At 41.5% G+C, this 24,998-nt stretch overlaps 1 protein-coding gene across 1 annotated transcript; it reads left to right on the top strand.

Annotated features, from left to right (window-relative positions):
- The first annotated feature begins 168 nt into the window (after positions 1-168).
- On the top strand, positions 169-24,998 carry SH3BGR (SH3 domain binding glutamate rich protein). The gene is made up of 6 exons (XM_010217960.2): positions 169-213; positions 6,132-6,317; positions 12,505-12,585; positions 19,333-19,434; positions 23,840-23,869; positions 24,847-24,998. The coding sequence occupies exons 1-6, from the start codon at positions 169-171 to the stop codon at positions 24,922-24,924; spliced, it is 522 nt and encodes a 173-aa protein (XP_010216262.2). The 3' UTR covers positions 24,925-24,998.

Below are 24,998 nucleotides of genomic sequence, written 5' to 3'. Positions count from 1 at the left end.
CAATCCTCTGCGGGCCCCTCATCCCGAAATGCCGCGGAGCCAATGGAGCGGGGAAAGCCGGGAGCCCGAGCGAGCGGGAGAAGCCAAAGCTGGCAGGGAGCTGCGGGCGGGATCATTTGGGACGCGGCTGAGCCCGGGCGCTGCCGGATCGCCTGTGCCGCTGTCAAGATGGTGATCAAAGTGTTTGTGGCCACCTCCTCGGGCTCCACAGCGGTACGTGTCCCACCTGGCGCGCCTGCTCCTGCCGGGAGCCGCTCGGGCAATAGCCCCTGGCCAGATGGAGAGCCCGGCGCAGCCCGGTTTGATTGGGGGAAGAGGGAAACATTGAATTGCTTCTGGTCCTGGAAGCAATGCAGGATATAGAGAATGCCTATTAATACAGGAATGCCTGTTAATATTGGCTTGTTTGCATGCCGGTCTTAGCTGCTTTTATATTTGCTTGTTTGCATCCTAAATGTGTCAATTGATAGACTTTTTCATCCATTTGAAAAGGTGTACGTGATGAATGTTCGCCAGTAAAGGAAAAAGTGGATACTATACTGGCACAAAGTGAAGTATATTCTTTACACTAGGAATTAATTTATTTGTTTTTGAAAGAGACTTTAAGACACTGCTCCTGCCAAAGGGAAGCTGTGTCTAAGAACTAGTCTGAAGTCAAAGTGAGTGAATAAAACTGCAGAAAAAATGTCTTTTCCATGCCTTCCCTTTCCCTAGGTTTTTATGTTTTGTTTTGTTTTTTTTCTTCTTCTTTTTTGGAGGAGTGTTTCTTGAAATGCTATAGTGATGGCTTTTGGTTTTGGTGTATACTGCTGCATCTGTGTATCAGCTGAGGGGAAGGGCATGTGGATAGTAGAGAGGCTGGAAGTCTGTGGGAGGTGGGAACCGGGAAAGGGCCGCTTCCTTTTATATCCAGTTCCCAGATGAGGTCGGATTGCAGCTTTCCTTTGGCAGTCACTCATTCCCAGTGACATGGCTAAACAAATTGGCTGGTGCTCACACATAGCTGTAACTGCATCTGTGTCAGTCTGACACGAGCTCCACGTCCTCAAGAAGCTTCCAGAGTTGAAAAGCTCAGAAGGGGCTCCCTGTGTACAGTGTCACCATCTCTAGAAAATTAACTGGCGGAGATGCACTGAAGTTGAAGCTAGACTACCCCTACAGTTTGTGAGTCTCTCCTCAGCATTTTTTGCCAGCCTGTTTCTATGCTCGAGGCTCTAAATTTAATATGGACATTTTCCTTTTTTTTTTTTTTTTAAATAAGAAAACTTACATGCAAGGCAGAAAAAAATAAGAGAAATCTGGAAACTGCAGGTTTGGTAATTTGTAACCTAGCAGCTACTGCTTGAATAGCATTATAAATTTGCACATATTGTGCACCAGAAGACTTGTTTATCTCCAGTTTGGTTACCAAAGAAGACTTTTCCTTTGCCAATCATCTGTCTTCAGGGAAAAGTTGTGACCGTGACTGAAATCCCTCTGCAGACTGTCTGCGGATGTCCGTCATTTCAGGCCTCCTTAGAGATTGATTTTGTGCAACCGAGGCATGAATTGTTGCCGTTCCAGCTACAGGACTTGGGCTGTAGTTCAGCAAAGCACTTGTGCGACTGCTTTGATTTAACATTGACATTTAGGAGATCACTTACACACTTAAAACGAAGCATATCACATGGTTGCATTATCTATCTGAAGCAAAAGCTCTTCTCTATGCATTCCTCCTCCCTCCCTTCCAGCTAGCAGCTGCCTGTAACTCTTTTCTTTTTGGGCTGCAGTGAAGAGATGGATGTACATGCTACACTGAACATGGGGCAGCACTTCCACTTTTCCCTGTCATTCTGAGCTGCTGAACATTGCAAATGCAGGTTGCTACTCCTAAGAAAGATAAGTAAGGCCAGTGGACTGTAATAGATTTTAAATTAATAAATGCCAATCTCTAGTATTTGTTAGCAGCCCACAAAAACTGTCACTGAGATGCTAGATGCATACTGGAAGGAAGAACATGGCATTTTTACATAGCAATATGCACCACTTCCTCCTTTCTTGTGTATTTTTTGTATGTTTAGCTGCTGCAGTCTCAGAAGGCAATTATTTGTTCAGGTTATAGATTCATAATTGCAGTTTCAGATAAAAAATGTTCAGCTGGGGCATATTTCCTGGTTTACTGGCTAAAATGGATGGAAGATATCCTTTCAATGAGCCTTTAATGAGTTTTGATATCTATAAAATAAAAGTCACTCATGCAAGGAGCCAGCACAAAATTAAATATATCACTAAAATCCTATTAAAATCTATTTTTATCTGCCTTGTACAGCTCATCCTTAAGAATAACAGAAGAATGCATTTCATCCCAACAGAGCCTAAATAGAAGTCTAAATCTTCTTAGTAGCATTGATGCTCTCTCCAATCTCCATCAAATGCATATTGTTGTTTTTTAATTTTGAAATATGGTAGATCTGACCTCCTTTGGTGTAGGTCAACAGAGTTTAATTGATTGAAAAAAAAGAAAGAAAAACATTTCTCTGTTTTACACAACCATGCCAATAATTGCAATTGGTTATCACATTAGTAAAATACTTTTCCAGAATAAATAGAACGAATGCAGTAACACTGTGGTGCTCTGGAGCAGATGCTTAATGATGTAATTCGGTATGTTTCTGGAGTGAAATCAGCTGTATATATTTTCCCGTCAACCATTCAGAATTTTATTTTAAATACCTTTAGCTTTATTGCCATTCTGCTGCAAACGTAGTTGATGTCTAACTATTAATTAGAAGTAAAGTGACTTACAGGATATAAATATGCTGAATGGTTATCTTGAAACAAGCTGTAAAAACTAAAGTATTTTCATAACTAGCTACAAAAGTGTTTAGAAGTGGGTGATGACTTACAAGGCTCTAGTGTACCATAAATCACAGGAGAATGGATGTTCATGTCTTATGCAGAGGATATCTTCCAAAGACTTGGACTGCTACCGACTTAGGTCACCCCTAGAGTCTTCTTATTCCCAGTGTATTATGAACTTGCCTACCTTCAAATCTGTAGATGTCATTTTTAATATAACACAATCACCTCAAAAAGACTTAAGCAAAATGTAGACTATCTGTATTACCTCATCTGAAATACCGGGTAGAGGTTTGCTATCTGTGCTTGTGAATCTGACCACAGGGAACCTGGAACTCAAATTTCAATTCAAGAAAGAGAGTGACACCTCATAGTGTAGACAACCACAGCAGAAGCTGTAGTGTAGTTGTGGTGTAGTTGTAGTGTAGTTGTGGTGTAGTTGTGGTGTAGTTGTAGTGCTTCTGACGCAGGCAGTTGGTCAAAGCATAAGCTCTCCATGGCAAGGATATAGATGAAAATCTGAATTCTGCATTAGGTGAAGCTAATATGATCTGTAGCTCTTACATTCCAGATACCATTTATTTAAAATAAAATACGCTTTATTTAATTTAAAGGACACAGTAGCAGCTAGGCATAGTGGAATTTAAGCCTTGTTGAAGGGGAAGATGACATGCTTGAAATAATATTCCCATCACTACCACTTTCCAGGGAATCTATGCCCAAGTAATCTGAATTCCTCCCATGCCAGAGGATACACGTAGGACACAAACAAGCTTCTGCAATCCTCACCCATTCTGGAAAGGTCTTTGCATGTCCCCTGTGTTGTTAAGTCGGGGAGGATTTCTTTCTCCGAACACAGTCTGCTGGAGAGATTGCCAGCCATTGCAGAGAAAAAAATCACCGCTATAAAGAAATAGCAGTTAGAGTTTGGCCAGAGCTTCACAATGCTTTTTCTAGGCATGTGCTTCCCCTCCACACTTCAGAACAATATAGCGGTAGGGTAGTTCTAAACTAAATTGCATTTTGTGACAAAAGCAATCTATTTCCAACAGCATGGACTCTCCATAGATTTATTTACCACAGCTAAATGTCTGGTACCCAAAGTAGCTTGTTTAACAGTAGCCTCAGTACCTCTACGCTTTACCTTAGTGTCTGCACCACCCAGAAGAGTAGTAATTTTCTAAAAATATTGTCCAGACGGAATCCTGGGTAAATAATCCTTTCAGCTGATCTTATTCACCCATTATCATGTTCTGCATGAGAAGAAAACAGATGTTCTGGATGAGGAGCAAGAATTTAGGGCATGATAGCACTTTGCCACTTGTCCATGGCCCACATGCTGTGTGTCTGTTGCAGCAAACACCAGCCCAACCATATTTGCAATCCTCACTTGATTAAAAGCTAAGAATGATTGGAAAACTCCCTTTAGAGAAAGTAAAGGTCTCAGAGACAAGAACTTCCATCTTGTTCTCTGCAGTGAGAGGGTCCTGGTTGGAGCATTTAAGCACTCCTTCAATATTCATAATAAGGATATGGTAGAGATGAAAGAAAAGCTCTTTTATATATACATAGACACATGTGTGTTCTATTCATCAACATGACATAACTTATTGCCGTTCTTATATGCCAGTTCAAACATGATTGCTACTAATAACGCTTCAGAAAAGATTTTACTAAGAAATGTTTGGGACAAGACATAATAAACTTATGTCAACTTTTAATACCTGAAATTTCTGCCGTTCTCATTTAGTATCTGAACAAGTTTCTGCCTTTTTTTTTTTTTTTTTTGTAAAGTTGACATCTGGCAATACATAGTAGTCCTTAACCTTAATTAAACTCCAGAAATGCACAAGTCTGTCTTGCATTATGAGACATTTAAAAAGTACATTTAGCTTGCTGCTTGATTTTGAAGTGATGAGGGCTGGAAACTTCTCTTTCTGTTCACTTGCTTTAAACGTAAGCTAAGATTCTGGCCTAGTCAAATCACTTTAGAAAGTAGCTAAGAGAAACGGCAGGAATTAGAAAACTTACTGTGGAGCCCTGAGATTTGACACGAGTGATTATACATTAAAGATCCTCTCCCCCCAGCAAAATACACACTTATCAGAGGTCCTCTCCCCCCAGCAAAATACACACTTATCAGCAGAGATTAAGGATTATAGAGGAGACATGCAGTAAGGAGCAAGAATTAATATTAAAGCTAAGTGACACTTAGGAGAGTATCCCCAACCTTTTCTAGTCTGTGGTCCTCTGAAAAATTTCAAAGGGAGATGTCCCCTGGTGAGCCCCAAATACAAGCCCTTCACCCTGAGCTGACTTTTCAGAGTCACCTTTTTCATGCTCCTTAAAAGTAATTTCGTGAGGTCCACTGATGGCTGTAAAAATAACTAGGGATCTGCTCCACGACAGCCTATCATTCCTGCCAGCACTGCGTGAGCCCTGGGCAGCCTGGTGGTGACTATTGCAATGTGATGAAATAAACTAATAACGGCCATGTCCTGGATTAGATACTAAAGAAAATCCACACCAGCTGCCATTGCTTCCCTCTCTCCCACTGAAGGGGTTGGCACTAGTAGGTTCAACACATACTATCATCTTTGTTAGTTTCCTTGCTTTTCTCCTCCTGCTGTCTCCTTGTTTCCTCAGCATCCATCCATTTATTTGTTTATTTATTTATGGTCCTGTCTGAGCAGGTGTTCTGAGTTTCCTGTATTTTATGAACCTGAAATTGTGGGGTTTTTTTGTTTTTGTTTTTAAAGAAAGAAAATATGTATCCAGCTTTAACTCTAGATGCTCTAGTTGCAACCATAAGCAAGGGAGTGCAGAATTTGCAGCTCGGTTTTCATTACCTCCCCGCAGGACTTTTAGAGCAGCCGCCTACCCAGGAGCCATGTCTACTTCAATGTCAGTGCCCAAAGTGAAAAGCTGATGCTGAAATAGCAGCTGTCAACACTTGAACTTGTTGGATTTCAGAGTATTTGATAAAACTCTTAGCACTGTTGCATGCAGATTTTATTAACCATTTATACAAACATCCTCTGATGAAGTGCTCCTGTGTATTCATCATGCAGTCCTGTTTGCCATCTGAATGTGGTCTCTAAATAATCGTGTAGCTAAAAAGCCATTAAAAATTACCTCTGCTTAAAATGAGAAAATAAAAATAATCACCTCTGAGAACCTCTGAGGGGATCCAACTTGACATGGTCACATTGGTTCTGTTTGCAGTAGTCATTCCTTTTAGAAAACTCTTTTTTTTCTAAGAAGCAATTTTGTTTTTCATCTTTCCTGAACAGATCAAAAAGAAGCAGCAAGAAGTAGTGGGCTTTCTGGAGGCCAACAAGATTGACTTTCAGCAAATGGACATAGCAGGTGATGAGGACAACAGGAATTGGATGAGAGAGAACGTCCCAGGTGAAAAAAAGCCTCAAAATGGGATCCCTCTCCCTCCACAGATCTTCAATGAGGAGCGGTACTGTGGGGTAAGAGGTTGTTTGGAAACAAGTATCTTTAGACACACTTATTTCATAGCAAGTGCTTCTTTTCCATTAATAGGAAGTGTCCTCAAGCGAAATCCTTAAAGCAATTCAATATTTATTTGGAAAGAACAATCTTAAAAAGCATTTCTTAGGGCGCAGAAAAGATATCAAGCACAAAATCATCCTCTTTTAGCAGAGGAATATGCACGGAGGGAAAAGTGGCTGGAGAAACTCTGCTTAAGAGGCTGCATGGCTGCAGATCTTGAGTCTGTGCTCGCTGCCCAGCATGGAGCACTTTGCTTGAGGAGCTCCCCGTTTTCTGTCTCACAGTCTCCTGCCTCCTGCTTGCCCACTCACGACTTCTCCTGCTGTTGACTCCCTGCTTACACTCTCATTTCAGCTCCTGAAGGCCAACGACAGCGTTACTTAGGTGATACTATGGCTTCTTTGCACAGGATGACAAAGTGCAGGACAGAAAATCGTCCCAGTTGCCCTTGCAGTGTTAAGAGTTTGTGGTTTGACCATTCCAAGCTACTCAAGACTAGCGGGGTTCATAGCGGGGTGGATCTGCCCTCTCTCTTGCTGGGTTGCGCTTCCTTTCCTGAACTTCCAGCTAATTTTGCCTGGGGGGTGTTGATCTCTCTGTTCCTTTCACATGGAGCTGTCTGGGCTAGTAGGAAGTCGAGTGGATGTCTGAGGCACCAGGGACTGTAAACAGGCATTTTCCTTTTACGCTGTGTTACAAATATGTATAGTTGACTGAAATAGTTCTAGTGTATGCCTCTTGAATTACTGAAATTATGTTGCTTATTCAAGAAATATCCAGCATCATAATCAAAATTTAAAACTCCACTAGGTGCTTTTATATTTACACATAGGCAGGAAGTGAGCAGGTTATCTCTGCAGAGATTTTGTATAACTCAGTGGAAGATAATATTATAGCAACACAAATTATTAGGATCCAGAATTAAAAGATATCTTTGAAGTAATTTTCTACTCATAGGCTGATGGAAATATGAACGGAGAGGTACTTTGATATGATCTATGAAATTAACTCTAAAGTACTGTGAAATGCGTATCACAGTGTGTGTCCAGTTATGTTACTCCACAAATCCAGTGTGAACTATTGCATAGGCTGTTTTGGGAGAGAAGAGATTTACATGGCACTGGGTTTTCAGAATTAACTTCTGAGAGCCAAAGATACTAGTATGTGAGTAAAAACATTTTCTCATTTTCTCCTGTGGATCTTGAAAGAGAAATTGGCAGGCTAGAGCTCATGTGCATTTTAACATCTAACCTGGACCAGTAAAAAGTATCACTTGATATATCTTGTTCTGCATTTCCTGGCAACCAATGTGGCAATAAATATTTCTGAGATTCCCTGGAGACGTTATCTAGTGAATTAAAGAGCAGCTGCCTTACAAAGCATTGTGGCTGATCTGCCTTGCCAATAAATGATATATAGTTTTTATTCCTAGTATGAAACTATTTCAGAAAGCGAAATAATCTCCATGTTGATATAAATTTATATTTAAAAATGTGTCCCTTGCAAAGGCCCCTCAGTGTGGAAGGGAGATGAGAAAGCTGTTTAGCTACTGATTTAAAATATAAATGGAATTTGTCATTAGCCTGAGAGCCTCCGGAGGTGTGATGTGCCCAGCTCCCAAAGCTCATATCTAACGAACTCTCTGAGTCCATGCTAAAAATTCATTTTTAGCATGAGGCTTGTCTCCAAATAAATGAGGTGAAGAGATGCATGTCAATACATGGCCCCTGGGATATTGGTGCCTTGAGGGCGCTGCACGATGAATGTGAAGGGGGATTTTTTGGGCTAGTGGAGACATTGGCCGCTGGCTTCCAGGGCTGTGCAAAATTCCTTGGAAAGATGTGACATCTTCCGCAGACGGTCTGTGGTATAAAGCTGGGGACCGGCATCTCCTTCCCTCTGAAACCTGCTTGGGTGCAACAGGCCAGTCACTCTGAAAACCACGACTGCTTAACATGATCATATATTAGCTCTTCCCCGATGGCCTTTCTCTGTTGCCTCCAGCCACATTAGAAAAATAGAAAAGATTTTCCTGGGCTGTGCATTTCAGGCCTGTATGCTGAGGTCATGCAAGTCGCATTAAAATGTGTTGTTCCTGGCAGTGCACTCTTCAAGGGTCTCATCCTCCTGGTGGCTGGAAACCTCCCGAGAATTTCCAGCCTGGATATAACCAAGCCACTTGCTTGTATGACAAAATTGCCCTCCAGCTTAAACAGCTGCAGCCCAGTGTATTTATGGATGGGAATCATGTCTTCTTTTAATCTTCATTTTGCTGTGCTAAACAAGTCAAGCCCCTTATGCTTCTTTTTATCTATGGCACTTTTTTTTTTTTTTCTCTCAGTCCCCTTCCTACCAAATCCTCATACTCAAATGGTCCCAAGTATTCTTTTTTTTTTTTTTTTTTTAATCAGAGCCTACTATGGTTTATTTCTGTTTTATGAGATCTTTCCTTTTTTCCCTCACTTCATTTCCTATTGATTTATTGATTCCACTGTTTGTTTGGTTCCCACCCACATATGCATGTATGTACAGTATATACAACAGTGTGCTGAGCTGGGAGCATTGGCTTTGGGGAGGTGAAAATGCAGGATAAAATATTTCCTCCCTATGCCTAAAGAAGAGATAAATGACAACCTTCAAGTACTTAAAACATTTCAGCAAAGAGGAATTCGCTAGGATATGAATTCAGTATTGACCCAGGACCGAGCAGGAGTTTGGGCTAGATGTCCTTCAGAGGGCTCATCCCACCTGAGTCATCTTTTGGTTCTATGATTTTGTAAAATATGTTCTGCTCTGTGCCCACTGGGGATGAAACAAGAGGTAATGGGCATAAAATGCAGCAAAGGAAGCTTAGGTCAGACATCAGAAAAAAAAATCTATTCTAATGAGAAGAATACCAAAGCACTGGAACAGGTTACTGGGGAGATTGTTTCATTATGTCATTAGAGGTCCCTTCCAATGGACTGAAAAAGCGTCAGTCAGGAAGGGTATAGTCATTCCTGGCTTGGCAAATTCCTCTGGGATGGTCCTTGATCGTCTCTTCTGCAGAGTTTGTAGGAGAGGAATACAAAAAGACTTACGTTTTGGGCAAAGAGACTTTTTGTGCTGGAATAGATTGACATAATGAACAGGTGAGAACGAACTTTTTGAAAATCTCCTCTCATTGCTGATATATAAAAGCATCTGCACCTCCTGGCTGACGCTGAAGATCTGCTTTGCTTATTGCCTTGTACTGTAAAATGGAGGTTTCTTCTGAATGCATTATGAAAATACTCCGACTGTCAGCTGCTTTTCCATTGGGTCAGAGAAGCCTAAAGCTGTTTTATAAATAGCATGAATCTTATTTTTCTTTTGGACCTTTGGTATTGTCACATGTAGACATAGATTAGAAATGGAATCATTTTTTATGCCTGGCTATGTTACAAGTTTCAAGTATCCACTCTGATCCATCAATGTGGATAATTATGTCCTTATTTATTATTATGTTCTTACATCTTTCTCTTAAGCTTCTTCTTTGCTCATGTCTAGACACAAGTCTGTGTCTCTGTCACTTCCTAAGTATATTGAGCACTCTGCTACTCTCTTGTGTTTGCTTTTGCTCAGCAAAGAGAATTAGAAAACTAGGAAAGGAACAGAATGTAAACTTCAGTTTTCTCTGGGAGCTGAAATCTATAGGATAAGCTACCCATGTACATCTTATTTTAAAGAATGTCTGTATTGTTAAAAGAAAGCTTTACGCGATACCTCGTGTCGCTGTCAAATAAACAGCAATCACAGCTACCTCTGGAGATCTCTAGTCTAACATTCTGATTAAAGCAGGGCTAACTTCAACATTAAATGAAGATGCTTGCACCTTTGGCCAGGCAAGTTCTGAAAATCTCCAAGGACGGCCTTTCAACAGCCTCGCTCTTTAGTCTGATCTGGCACTGCACCAGTCACGTCAGGAAGAATTTTTTCTTAATGTCCAGTTGGAATTTACAGTCTGGCATTGCCCCAGGGGTTGTATAAAGGATGATACATAGTTTACCTATGTATATGTGCACTGATACCGTAAAGAATCATAAAGAAAAACTCCTGGGGGTGTTTTTTTGCAAATGTTTTTGCTACATTTTTCATAGAGTAGTTCTAAAGGTAAACACCACTGGCCTCTGCATTTAGTGTTTCTGTCTTCTCATATAGGTATAATATTATTGCTTACCAGAAATATATTGTTAGTCCTCTTTTTTTTTTTTTTTCTTTTTTCCCATACTGCCTGTCCTGGAAACTCTTTTCAGTTAGTTTCAGTGTTCCAGTGAATGGAGATTTGAACAAGTCATCATAAGGAAAGCAAGAGTACAAACCTATTGCATAACTTTTCACTGTGTGTGCCATAAGCATGCTTTTTTATAAATGATAAAAGCTTGCCTCAGTGTAAGCAGGGTAAATGACCTTTTATTTATTTTGGTGTATAAATAAAATGTCGTTTATTTGATATCCCAGAGTACATGTGTGGATTTTACCGTGGGATGTTTACCGTGGGGTGTTGCTGAGGAGTGCCTGCTGTGCCACAGTTTGCTCAGTCGGTTACACGAGTGGGCAGCGCGCGGGGGGACACGGGAGCTCCCTGTGTTGTGGCCGGTCGAAGGCCTGTGTCAAGTTCCAGGCCTTGCCTTCGGAACGGCAGAAAATCCTCATGCCTTGCTTGCTACAGTCCTCCAAACGTATTGATGAAACTTCAGACCCTTGCTTTCTTAAATACTTAGGCAAATTTGAGTTAGAAAAAGAAAGAAAGCAAGCCTCACAGCAAAACAAAAGCAGCAAGCAGACGGTTTCCAGAGTGGCTGAAGCACCAGATGTTCTGCCAGTTGAGGCCAAAACGGGCTCTCAGGTTCCCTCCAGCCAGGGTAGCCCCCAGCTCCCGAAACTTGGTCTATGTCTGTGAAAACCAACCTGTCCCATAGATAAATCAAGGAAATGGGCTGTCATTTAACCTGGCTGCTAAGCTATGTATACCCCTTCCAAAATGAAATGAAAAGCTGTTGGTTGATTCCAGCCTTGTTGATATTAGGTGGCTTCTGAACCATCTGTAGCTTGTCCCCAGGATTACCATTCTCCAACTATTTATTTTTGGAAATGCTAAAGCAGCCCAATAAAGCACCTCAACTCCTAACTCAGCTTTACAAACAAGTCTCAGGGATGATTCAGCACCTTACTATTTACAGGCTTCTATTTTTGGAGTTATTTGGGTGATAAAGCTGTCAAGGTCTAGGATTCAGCAGACCTGCATTCGTTCTCTGTCCTATTCAGAGTTGCTGTGTGATCCTGGGATGGTCTCTTGCCATCAGAGTTTGTGCTGTCCTCGTAAATTCACGTTGGTTTTCACCTGAGTGAGATATGGGTTGTGAACCCCCCAGCAGCGAACTAGCAACAGCAGAGCTTCCCTATTTGATGGGAGAGTTGAAAGGATAAGTACAGTTAAAGCTGTGCAAGCTCTGCATAGCAGAATAGGAGCTGTTCATCCCATCTTTTCAGTTGTTCTAGCACTGAAGAGAAGATGGCCATGCATGTTATTTATAACATGTGAGTTACAAATTCAGTTCACGCACAGAGAAGACCTTTTGCCTCACATATACATGTCAGAGGAAACGACACAACACTTGGTAAAGCTTGGCTGAAATCGTGGCACTTTTAATTAGAGTGCCTTCCTCTGTAATAAGCAGTTGTGTCTGCTGTTTTGCTTGTACTGTGATGCTGACTGTTGCCTCTCATTTGCCATAAAGCTGTCCAGGGTTTTCAAGGCCTAATTTGAGTTCTTGCCCCAAACCAGGTTTGTTACAATATTTAAGTAGAAGCATTCTAACTTTGTTTTTGTACAGCGGAGACGCATTAAAATGAGATATTTGATTTCATATGATTCTAACATAGGTATGATAAAGGATGAATCTCTGGAGAGATTTGCTGATTTATTCATTCTGCCAGCCAGCATGAAACCTCCTTTACCTGAATATTCTTTCTGGGACTTAGATAATGTAAGTGTTTGTGCAAATGCATAGTCATTTTCATCAATGTAAGAAATATTTGCCCAATGAATTTTATTCTTCATGTGCTTTTTTAAATTTATTTTTATTACTGATTGTCTGCTGTTTGTTTGTTCTTTTTTTTTAGGACTTTGAATCCTTTTTCTCTGCTAAAGAAGAAAATATTATTTATTCGTTTCTGGGTCTTGCTCCTCCTCCAGGCACAGAGGTATGCCCTGCTATCCTTCCATGGGGGCCACTTATTTGATCTTAATAAAAGATGAAGGTAGTAACTGACTCAGCCTGTCAGATAAGGGACAGTACCAAGTACTGCATTAGATGCTATCACAGCACAATATTTATAAGGGAACAAAACAGCGGCTGGTTTAGTACTAGGAAGTATTTCTCTCTTCCCTTCTTTAACCACAGGCTTGTTACCATGTGTCCAGCTGAAGACTTTTTATTGAACTCAAAGCAATATTTTTTCATGTTCAGCTTCCACGTCTCGGCTGCGTCAAACCTGGAGCAAATAGGGTTTGTATGGGCTGCCAACAGAGGTCGGGTTGGACCAAGCCCAACCTGAGTGTGCCCAAACTGCTCTTCTGCTGTTAATGCTCTGCCTTGAGGAGATAAGCTAAGGTCTTGCTCACGACTTCATGAAATCCTTCTGGCTAGTCTACCCCTTCTTCTCCATCCACTGTCTTTTGACAATGTTGTAACATATTTGTACCAAAAGAAAGATTTTTTTCTGCTTTGCTGAAAGCAATGTATTTTTTCCTTAATGCAGGCATTTTTACCTTGAAGTGTTGTAACTCTTATCCTGAGATCATGTTAGATCATAACCAAATGTTTCCATGTTTAACATGAGTGATTCAACCAACAAAATGAGTCAAGACAGTGATGAGCCAGATTGATAGCAGAGAACTGCTGCTAAAAAACCTGCCCCCAAGCATGAAATCTGTTTTTTAGTCTAACCCCACTGCCAGCTGTGAAGCAACTTAGAGTAAAACACAATTGTGAAAGCCTCTGGTTTTCCTTTTCTGTAAAAGCATAGAGAAAAATGAGCAAATTAGCCTTTGCTAAGTGCCCCAAGATCTACTGATGCAGAGATACCCAGGGGAGAGCCACTACTGCTATAAATGTTATCTTTGGCACCACGTCCCTGTGAGATAAGGAGCAAGTGATTTAAACTTTCTGCTTTAGCTGTCCCATCTCCCGCCAAGGGAAATAAAAAGTACTTGCCTGCCTCACAAGGGTCTTGTGAGGATTCATTTAATTAACATCCACAAAGCCATGAAAGGACCTACAAGTATTATGTATTATAATCATTATAAAAGATATGTGAAGAATCAGTGAGATAAAGAAAATTGCATTTTTCCGCCTTTTCACTTCATATATTATCTGCTTCTTCATGCAAGTTTCTGTTAGATAGTATGTCTGTAAAGCAAAGTAGCAATTTTTTTTAGAATTCAGTCTTTCCCACCTGATAGCAGAGACTATTAAGGTTTCTAGATTGTGACAACTTTGTAAATGTTGAAAATAATAAGTTCGGAGCAATCTGCCAGGCAGATAATTTTTAGTGCTTTTGGCAGCAAACGAGAATCGCTGATGTTGATTAACTGCTGCATTGGCAGCGTTGAGGATTATTGCAGTCCAGAAAATAGAATAAATGAGGGCCTTTAGAGAATATGTATAAAGTGTGGTAGTGTGCTTACATCCTGCCCATTACAGAATCTGCTCCTGAATTGGAAAGAGAAATTAAGTGTTTTAGCATTTTTTTTTGCAGAGGTCCTTCTTAGCGTCTTGACTGCCTAACAGCCTGGATGTGCTTTGTCATACAGGTGCTGTGCTTGTGTTTGCTTTCTCATTAGGCCTCAATTCAACCTTAGCGTGAAGTACAAGGGCTGCTTCATGACACTGCCAGCAGCAGGAATCTGGGAAAGGATGTCAGGTGTGGAGGAGATGCTGATGATGACAGATATGACAGAGTTTCCTACTAATCTCTGCTTTCCTCTTTCTTTCAGCTCTTATTATGCCAGCAGTAGGGACACTTTAATGATCATGATGCTCTTTCAGTGAACAACCTACCAGTATCTTGATACAGCACTCTAGCCTATTTCCCAAGGCAGGCAGACGAACCTTGTGCTACTCCTCAACTAATTTCAACTTCATAACAAAATACGTGGAGAACTAAATGCATTGCCACATCAGCCTGCTGAGTGCACAATATCCGTTTCGTTTTTGCAGATTCTCATTTCTGTAGCCCTGAGTTCTCTCTGGCGTAAATGGCTACAATTTGCCACCCGACCTCATTAAGAAAGGTGCCTACACAGGACACCACTGCTGGGTACACGGAGCTCTGATGGCTCCAGGAGTTTTCGGTCCTAATGTGCAAGCAGAGGCTAAGCAGAAGGTCTGATTTGTCCAGGATGCACCAGAGTAACCACCAAGGTGCAAACTGACAGTAAGACATACGCAAGGAAGCTCTGAGTTTGCATGGATATAAAGGAGATTCCTGTCAGATATGCAGCTCACATGCAAAATAGCCTTTGTGCACAGTATCCTTTTACTTGGAAAAAAAAAAAAAAGCTTTACCTGTTTCAATAGGAACTATCAAGTCAATGTCCAAGTTGAGCAGGGTGGCTGGAAAACAGGCTGGGACAGCTCCCTAAGTAAGCACTTCTCCCAACGGTCAGTGTTACGGTTACCTATGCCGAGGTGCTCACTGTAGTACAAAATAATGAGTCATCCCTTCTTCCCCAGTTCAGGGAAGTGTTTAGCTGCAAGAGTGGAGTATGGAAAGTTATGTAGGTCCTGGTGAAAAGGGTTAAGCTCTTTAATGCTGAGCACTTAGCTCATTGTAGGAATTGGGCAGACTTCTTCACATTTTTCTTCCTTTATACCAAATGCATTATTAGTATTATCAAGCTGCTTTTTGGCCATAAAAAATAGTGACACTGTAGGAAGCCAATACATTTTTTGGTGTTTCAGAAAGAGTCAATTAGTCCCCCCCACAACCTCTCCTGTAGTCTCCTCATCACAGTGATTATCATATTTCCCTCAGCATCATTTAGCAGCGATGAGTACCACAGTTTTATACTTGCAAGAGGACAAGCAGACATAGACTTTGTGTTAATAGGTTCTTTGTCCTATGAATACGGATTGCCTTCTAGCTTGAAGGAACACCTGGTCTTAAATACTTCTATTTAATTCTAACTTCTAGATAAGTAGAAAGTTTCATGTCGGTCTGGAATTTAGAGGGCAACTATACTTTATGTCCTGACTCAAAGATCACTCAAGTTAGTGATGGATTTCTGGGTGATTTGGGTTAGTCTTACATTAGTGGCATGAAAAATGATGTGCCAAGAGTATTCAAGTACAGGATTGAGTTATAATCAGTGCGTTTCATAAGCCAAGGCTTACGAACATCAGTCTCAATGCCACAATGTGATGAGTACAGCTGGGTATGTCCCTTCTTAAGGCCCCACCACTATTACACTCAGTCTGAGACTGTTCTCAGCATTCTTGAAGCTGCACTCAAATACTGCTGGTGTGTGAGAAACCCACAAAGAGCTGCTGCTGTTTTGAATTGTTCTGTCCATGAGACGTCTGCTGCTTAAATTAGGCTGACAAAAGTGTATTTGCACATTCTGAGTATCCTAGCAGGGCTGGAATGCAGAAGATTAATCACTTCTTTAGTCTCAGGCCCAAACAGGTTATTAACCCAAGTGGAGCATCACTTCTTTTTCTTGGAGCTCCAGAGAGCAAGCAGCTTGTAGCTAGATCATTTAAGCTTGCGGTTGCTCTGTGAATTCACTGAAACTGTTTTACACAAACTGAAGATCTGGCTTCAAATCTAGCATATACTTAAATCCACAATCTTCGTATTCTTACTTTAATACCCTTAAACGGGATATTCTCAAATCCACAGATACTTGATCATTTGTCCTGTGGTTGAAGAAGGCTTCTGCAGTTAACGCTGCGTTGAATTACAAACTTAAAATAGATGCATCTTACTGAAAGAGAAAATGATCTGTCAACCAGTCTTTATGAGTGGGACTTCATTTTAAGTTAGTTAAAATTACATGTTGTGTTGCTGTGCATAGCTAGTATAATGATGATATTCCAAGTATCACAATTGTCCATGTAATCTTTGATACTGTGTGTGCCTGTGCTAACTTGCAACGTGCTGCCTCTCGAGCTTAACACTCTCAGTCACAAATTTTATTTGCCTCATGTTCTGAGCAACTATATATTTTATCTATCTAAAACAGTTTTACATGATGGTAATTTTTAATTAAAATGCCATCATCAATCTTTGTGTATTTTTATCCAAAAATATGGAGACCAGGGATATTAAATGTTAGGATATATGTTGGCAATAAATATGCAACCAATCTAAGCTTCATTTCATTTTAAGAACTGCTGTAGAGAAAGCATCTGTAAGGAAATTACAATTTGCTTAAGCATATGATTGATAAACAATGATGTTGCACACAAGGGAGTTTCAGTATATTTGTGTATTACTCCATATTCTTATCTTCATTTTTTTCTAGCTTCTGGGGTGAAAGTAAAAGCAAAGCAAACAGATGTCTATGTCGATCTCGTTTTAATAGCAGTGCCACCAGCGTGAGTGCGGTGTGCCTGCAGTTTCACGTACATTTGAAAGAGGACAACGCTGCCAGGAAAACAAACAGTCCCACCTTCCTCCTGATCCTTCCCTTTACTCGCAGCTGCTCTTTCCTCTCCCCAAGCATCCTCCAAGTGCTAGCGAAAGTGTTTGCGCAGCTGTGGAGTGTGCAAGCTGCCGGAGATAGACAGTCCTGAGTTTCTTTTTGAAGCTTTACTCTGCTTCAGTCCCCTGCTGCAGTTCACCATGCAGCCTTGCAAAGGGTTTTGCTGCTGGCAGAGGACGGGGCAGTGCAGCCCTGGGAAGGGCTCCTGCAAGGGCCAGATTTGCTTCTGTGACACTTTTGACTGATAGTGGTCGTCTTTTTTTTTTTTTTTTAATCTCCTGTGGAGGGGAAGAAGAGTTTATGAGCCTTATAAGCCTGCTAAAATCTCTTTTAACAAGATTCTTATTTTTTTTTTTTAAGAAAAGCTTTCCTTGATTCAGGAGAAAACTGCTGAAGGGGCACTAAACCATACAAACAGTCAAATTTCAGAAAACAGCAAAACCACAGAATTATTTTGTCTCTCTTTACACTGCCATGAAGCCTTCCCAGCACCCCTGTCCTTGTTCCTGCCATCTCTTCCCGGCCCAGCAGAGCATCTCGGTGGGAGAACATCTTGTATTGCACAGCAGGTCACGGGGCCAGCACCGACCACGTTTGCCAGGGGGCTGAAAGCCAGGTGGCCGTGCTCGTGTGATGTGTGTGCAGGCTGAACATACCAGCTGAGGAGTCACACATGACGCAGGACACAGGGGGGCACTTGGGAAGCTTAAAGAACAGAGGATCTTGACTCAGGAGTTTGGTGTGACCGCAGAAGCTGAGACGAAATTATGGAAGAGCAGGAAAACTCAAACCTACCAAGCAGATGAATTGTAAAGGCTTAGTCTCAGGAGAAAAGAGGTCCCCTTGTGTTCAGGGACCACTGGGCCACTCTGCCCAGAGGATGAAGGGCTTGGGAGGGCGCAGGACAGGCTCTCCGTGGAGCCCAATTCTGCGTTGTGGCAGCCTTTCAGAAATGCTGGAGATCCCCTTAAATGAATTAGGTCCTTTACCTCCACTTCTTCTACTAGAAAGCTCCTCTAAAATTGCACACTGTTCATGGTTAGAAACTTCTTTCTCACTTTCAAATTACTTTTTTTTTTTTTTTTACAGCTGGTATGTACTCATTTTACATCTACTTCAATGCTCTTCCTTATCCAATCCCTCCCTGATGTTTACTCTGATCTATTTTTAGAGAGACATCATATCCCCTCATAGCCTTGCATTCAGCTGATTAAACTAGTGAAGTTTTTTTGGTCACTCTTTCATAAGATGGGCTCTTACTCCCTCGGATATTTCTGTAACCCCCCTCTGCACCTGTTCCCTTCCGAATTTCTCTTTCTTGAGGCTGGGTGACAAGAATGGTACAGAATGATGCAGAGAAGTTTTTGCCTTTGCCTTATCTGTTGATGTTAATACTTGCTTTTAACTCCATCAGATATACCTCTCTTGATACAGCCGAGGACCAAATTTATTAGCTTTTTCACTGTTGCATCACAGTGATGGCTCAGCTATTCTGTGATTAATAAAAATGAATCCATCTTTTCCTTCTTCATTCATCTCTCTCAAATTGCAGAGGAAATATTTCTTTCCAATATCTGTCCCAGAACTAACAGTCTCTAATAACATGACTTTAAATTTCATGCTGCTGCATTTCATCCTATTCCAGTTATTCCACACAAGGCCATTTAGTTCTGCTTTTATCTGACGCAGTGTCTGGTCCAGTGTGACCTTTGATAGCTATTTAACAGAAAATACAATATGACTTAAAACGAAGAGCTTCTAGGAGTTCCTGTTAGTGTTCCTGGGAGATGCAGATCTGGTAGATTGGCATGTGAACTGAGGAATATTTACATGATGATTTTAAACAAGCGAGTTGCGTCTGTATATGAAATCCTTTATTACATCTGTTTCCCTGTAGCTTCCTGATGAAGTTTAATTGGAATGTATGCTGGTGAAAAGACTTTTTTCCCTGAAGCCCGAATGTGCTATCAGGGTGAGCATCAGTTTCTATTAAACTTTCCACAGAAAAGTCAGGGAATCTACTCTGCTCTGAAAAATAAATAGGGGGCTTGAATTCGTGTCTTCCATATACTAGCCAGTGGTTCTTCGATAGGAAAATGTCCAAAAGGGAATATTTTCATTTCAGTGTTGAAGCAAAATTAGAAAAACAGCTCCCAAAACTATACAGTCAAAAAACTGTATCGAAAGGAATTGTTGATCACATGTCCTGAAGCTAACAGTGACTTTTTCTTTGCTGCCAGGAAACTGGAAAGTCTGATGCCACTGAAGTAAATGAGGCCCATGCAGAAGCCAAAGCAGGTGAAGGTGCTGAGGCTGCTCAGTCACCATCAGAAGATCAACAGGTAATTTTCTCTTTTCCATCTGTGACATGAGGTATTTCCTGTGCTAAGCTAATGAAGTATAAACCCACAGGTCCTCCTAGTGTTGCTGCAGGTCAGAAGACTGAATGCAGAGTGGCCTCACCAGTCTTTTGGGTGCATTTTATTTGATAGCATAGTGATGTGGAATGTAAATAAAATTCCAAGAAACTTTATTCTGGACCTTGAATAACAACAGCTTTCTTCATTTAACAATTTCCATTTCTGCTTTTTACCGAATACTTTTCTTTTAATGCTCACTTTTAACCAGACTCTAGTTATGAAGAATAACTGAGCACTAGACATCTGACTCCTGTCGGTGTGGAAAAAAGTGCTTCTACCAGTGACCAGCACGTGTAGTGCTCATAAATCTGTCTGTTAATCACACGTCATGTATTGGCATTGACTGCGGCCACAGCAAGCCGGACATGACAGGATCTTCTCCCGGCCATGCAGGAGCCAGTGCAGAAGTGGAGAGCACTGTTACCCTTTCTACCTGCAGCATGGTGTGTTGCAGCCACAAGGGCAGACCTCAACCCGCACCGTGAAAGGTTCTTGGAAGGAAACATCGGAGTTGCTTCATCAACTCCCTGGTATAATATCTGCCAAACATACCATGCACATTCTCCTGCGCTGAGCTCACATCAGGAAAGCACTTGTGGAGCCTGCAAAAAGGGCCAGCGCTGTTGTTTAGGGGTTTCTTCTGCAGCGAGGTATTTGTGCTACCAGCCAGGTGCTAGCCCTGTTAGAGAATGAGTAGAAATGGGCCCTGTATCTGGAGATGGGGATCCAGCTGCTCTGTGTCTCCCGATGCTCTGCCGCTTTAGCATTTAGAGATGGGCTTGTTTTGATGCTGCAATATCGGGTGACTCTCCCCTCAAAGAGGCCAGCCTGCTATTGAATTAAGCACCTACCCTTGTTCCCTGCTGCTGTGGTTTGGAGCTCAGACTCTATCTGTGGTATATTTGTCACAAATGCATCTTTTCTTTCACTAATGATGACAACAAATGTGGGTTTTGTTTTGTTTTTGTTTTTGTTTTCTTCTGTCTACAAAGATCTTCCAGAGGATGCACCTCCCTCTGGGAGCCTTTTCCCATTCCCGATATAACAATTAGCAAAGCATTAGGCTGGAAATGTGTTCTTTCCTATAGCTTCATGCAAGTCTCAGGCACCAGGGAGAATCCCATTTAAAATTTCAGAGTGGATCCTGTGTGGCAGTGGGGAGCAACGCTGCCCTTGGCCTTCAGCGGGAACTTAAATTTGTCCTTAAATTGTTTCCAGGCCCTTTGAATGTGTTTTTGAATTTCACCAGCGCATGAATGCCATCGAGTGCCTTTTTCCTCAAAACGTAAGAGAGGCTCTGGATAAAGCCGCGCTGCATTCCCTGGCCGGATTAGGTTACGTGCCATTTGGGCTGGCACTCAATTCTCATGTTTTTCAGATGAGAGCAGAGTTCTGGAACACGTCTGCCCATGTGTCAAGCAGCTGCGTGCGGGAGGCTTTGCAGTGACATAATGCGGCACCGCTCCCGTGCAACGAGCACCTTGCTCCGTTTCACGGGAGCCGGTTGGAGCCCTAAGTGGAAATCGTATCGGCTTTGAGCTCCGTGGCAGAGGAAGGGAAGCCGGGCAGGACAGTGTGCTTGAACAAATCTCTGTGTGGCTCTTAAGGCATAAGTCATGTTTAGACTTAGGAATCCTCCCCTTTCGCCTGGGCAATGCTGGCAGTGTTGAGATGCTCTAACAAGTGTGTTTATATAAGGGGGAGGAGGAAAAGTCTTCCTGAAATCATCTGACTCAGATACACACCTTCTTCATGCCGAGGGGGGAGGTATTTTGTTTCTGTTTCTGCCCCACTCTGTGTTAGAGAGGGTACTCATGACTGCAGGCAGTGAGGTACCAGCAAGGCTGCTCCAGGGGACTCACAAAAAAAGCTATTTTTCATCCTATTCTTCCACCCACTTCTCGTGTCACAGAAGACAGATCCCTTCAATGATGTGGCATCTGTCTGCCTTGCCACAGTTCATCCCAATTGTCACTTACCTCGGGATGACATGAATCATTCTTTAGAAATTCTGGTATCTTCATTCATTACAGACAGCGTGCAAAGGGCGAGTTTAGATGAGAGAATTACTTTGAGACAGCTAAAGTGGGATGAATTCTGCCTTTTGTACTTTATCTCATTTTTTCCCCTATAAAAAAGCACTAAAATAACATTTCTTTACCTGGCCAGGATTTTATGAATTTATACATTTAAAGATTGTGAGGTTGCCACTGAAGCACCTACTTTGGATATTGGGCCTTAAAGGATACATCAACACAACATTTCCAGTACTTGCCTCTCTTCCTTTCATTCTGCAGCCCAGCAAAATTGTCCTGTTTGGCTGCTTGACTACCTTGAATAGTTGTTTTCAGTGTGTTCTTCCCCACCCATGTCTTTTTTAATTCCATCTTAAGAGCTGTTTTTTGCCTATCATGTCCTGAAATGGCGGCCTTTCTGTCACTGCTGTCTGTGATCTGCAGGAAAACTGCTGCCCCTTTTGAAGCGCAGTCAGGTCGCGTTTGGTCGGGCAGCTCACTCGCTCGACAGACTGGGAAATCAGAATGCCCTCATCTACACATCGCACTTGCACGTTCTGCTCCCGAATTAATACACTTACGTGAATCAAGCGTTGGCAGTTGGCCCTCGTTTAGCGCTCGCTTTCAAACAAGCTCAACAGTGACTCTCCAACGTAGGGTGTAACGCGGTGGCTCTGCGAGAAAAATGCATGTCCCATGGAGCGATTCTGGAAGGATCTCGGTGGGGTAAAGATAGCTCAGTCTTGTTCCATAGGTGTGTGACAGATGACAAAACAAACTGGGACAGTCTGTGTTGTAGAGCTGCACAAAGGGGCCCCAATTTCAGGAGGCTCAGGAGCAGGAATGGCAGCCAGTGGTCAACATAGGTACGTCCTCTACGGCCTCCCCCTCTGCTTGCTTGAAGATGGGAGATGCAGAAGTCCAGGAGCTCCAGGCTTTTGTCTCAAGCAAGAGACCCCAACCCTGTGGAAAACACATCTCTTAAGTCATCAGCTGACTCCTGGGAACATCAGGAACAAGCGCCGGTGTGACAGGTTGTTCTGCACACCCTCCCCAGGAGACCTGCCGCAGCGCTCCAGGCCTCAGGGGCTTGGCAGCTCCAGCCCCTCATCCACACATGCAGGTAGGGAAGCAAGTGCCAAACTGAAAGTCACAGATGCTGCAGCAGGCAACAGGAATTGCTTTCAGCCTGTGTCAACAGCTGCACTAAAATTTCTTCATTAATTACCTTAAATCTCCCTCTCCTAATCGCTTCATTAAGTTTCCCTTCCTTCTCATCCTTTTTTCAACTCTAATCCCCGTCTTTTGGTGGAGAAGATTGTGGGGCCATTTTGCATGGATAGAGTATCCCTTTCTCTTGGTTTGTCCTTTCGTTTCTGAGTATTTTGAGGAAGAGACTGATCTTCCACAGAGCTGGCACAGCCAGGGCTCTGATTCTGCTGGTCACAGGATGTGACAGCAATATATTTTAGCTTGTGTGCAGAAACTTATTTAAGCGGTGTCCCAGTTAAATCCATCTCCAGTACAGACAAGGCTTACTTTGAGAACAAGGCCAAATTATTTTAGAACTGTGTTCAAAAAATCTTATTATAATGCAAGTCTATATCCTGTCTCAGCAATTCCCTTGGCCATATATAAACTCTGCCACTGCTGCTCACTTCCCTATCCCACGTTATTCAATGCAAATTCCTCACAGCCTCCTATACGGTACCATCCTCTCTGCCCTTCCTCTTCGGGTTCCTGTGTAGGATTAGCTCTTCCTTCCAATAGCAGTTTGGTATTTGACATTAAATCCTGTTGCACTGTAAATTTGTAAGTCAGTTTGCCTTATTTCTTATTCCCCAGTACTGTTGAGCCAAGACATCTGTTGCAGCCTACAAATCATCAACGGATTAGCAAGCCAGGTTCTGAATAGCGGCGTGCAACACAGATAGTACTCTCTATAATACTGATTTAATTTTGATTATGAGGACCACATAATTAGGAAAAAAAAAAGAAAAAGCAAACAACAAAAAACCTAAAAAGCCAATCAAAACCCAAGCCCTAATGCTTTGCTTGTAAATGAAGCAAATTTGATTGGAAATAACTGACGAAAAAAGTGATTTTGTAAGCCTTTTGCAAAATAGAAGCTTAGCTTAAATGTGCTTTGTGAGTTGTTCTGGAGCACAGTAGCCCAAAGTAAATGCAGTGAATTCCACATAATTTTCCTACATTTAACATTTTAATCTCTTCTATGTTTTAGTTGTATAACCTTTGAAATTATTTTTTTGGTCTGATTTTTAACCATTTCTTTTGTATGTTCTTTTATACAGGAAAATAAGGAAGAACATGCAACAGCAGGGGTATAGTATACTGTCTGGACATTTTGCTTTCAGCTTTTGTTTGTGTGCATGTAATTTCTTTTCAGTCTCCTCTATTCTCTCTAAAGTTAGCAAATTCTTATTCATGAAATAGAATATACTAGTATTACATTCTGCTAGGATAATTATTGGTCATATCATAGTTCTATTGTTTGGAGCAAAGATAGGCCTTTAATTATTTAAAACTGTAAATGGAAGAGAAATTGTCTTTCATGGATTCTTTAATAATATTTGCCAAGAGCTCCCAAGATTTTGAAAATACCTTTGAGGATCACTGACACCACGCTGATTACATTTTCAGTGTTCTGAATGTGTAAGAGCCATTTTGACAAATCAGATAATTAGGTGAAGGATATATTTTCCCTGCCAAGATTTGTAAGACCCAGGTGCAAATTCTTACATACTTTTATCCTTTGCCAGGGCTTGCAAATTTTTGCCTTGAATATTTCTCCAGTGTTTTAATTAAAATTGTTTGGGTGAAGGAAGGGGCCTTAAGCTTTAAACTGTGCCATCTCTTCTCTATGACAAACAGCAATGTAGCACTTGGAAACAAAAAATAGCCTTATTTAATGACTCTCAGTGATCTGTCAAGAGTCTAGTTCCTGTTGCATGAATCTTGACTTGCTTGCTGCTCAAAGAAAGCATCTGACTCCAAATACTAAGTTCTCTATCATATTTTTGTATTCTGTTTTTGATCTTGAACATCTTAACAATCTACCTTCTTCTAAAGTGTCTAGGAAAGGTATTTTTATCTTAAAACACCATCCTTTAACTCCGTGAGGCTGGAGCCTTATCATGTTAAGAATAAAAACTCTATACACTGCTCCTTGGTTCTGCTTTTGTTTGGTGCTCTAATAAAACTGACATTTGCTAGAAATGTAACAGTTGCAAAAGAGGAGGACTGTTCAGTTTTTCCTTGGTTCTTGCATGATCCACTGAAATATTTTCTATAAAAAAAGGAAGAAGAAGAAGAAAAGCGGGAAGAGGAAGAAGAAGAGCAGGAGGCAGAGGTGACAGAGGAGCAAGAAGAGTCTTAGTACACCTTCTTACGACACATTCTTTCCTGAAAAAGTTTTTAGGTAACTATTAAGGTATCCAGCACAGTTTCTAA

Source organism: Tinamus guttatus, unplaced genomic scaffold, assembly GCF_059628265.1.
Source record: "Tinamus guttatus ecotype Peru unplaced genomic scaffold, ASM5962826v1 Tinamus_guttatus_pri_ptg001602l, whole genome shotgun sequence".
Lineage (NCBI taxonomy): Eukaryota > Metazoa > Chordata > Aves > Tinamiformes > Tinamidae > Tinamus > Tinamus guttatus.
This window is presented reverse-complemented; position numbering and strand designations above follow the sequence as displayed.

Excerpts from the sequence above, each read along its gene's own strand:
- SH3BGR (XM_010217960.2), top strand. The coding sequence starts at position 169 with ATGGTGATCAAAGTGTTTGTGGCCACCTCCTCGGGCTCCACAGCG. Across the intron at positions 6,318-12,504 it reads ATGAGGAGCGGTACTGTGGG|GACTTTGAATCCTTTTTCTC; the intron begins GTAAGAGGTTGT and ends CTTTTTTTTTAG. Across the intron at positions 12,586-19,332 it reads CTCCTCCTCCAGGCACAGAG|GAAACTGGAAAGTCTGATGC; the intron begins GTATGCCCTGCT and ends CTTTGCTGCCAG.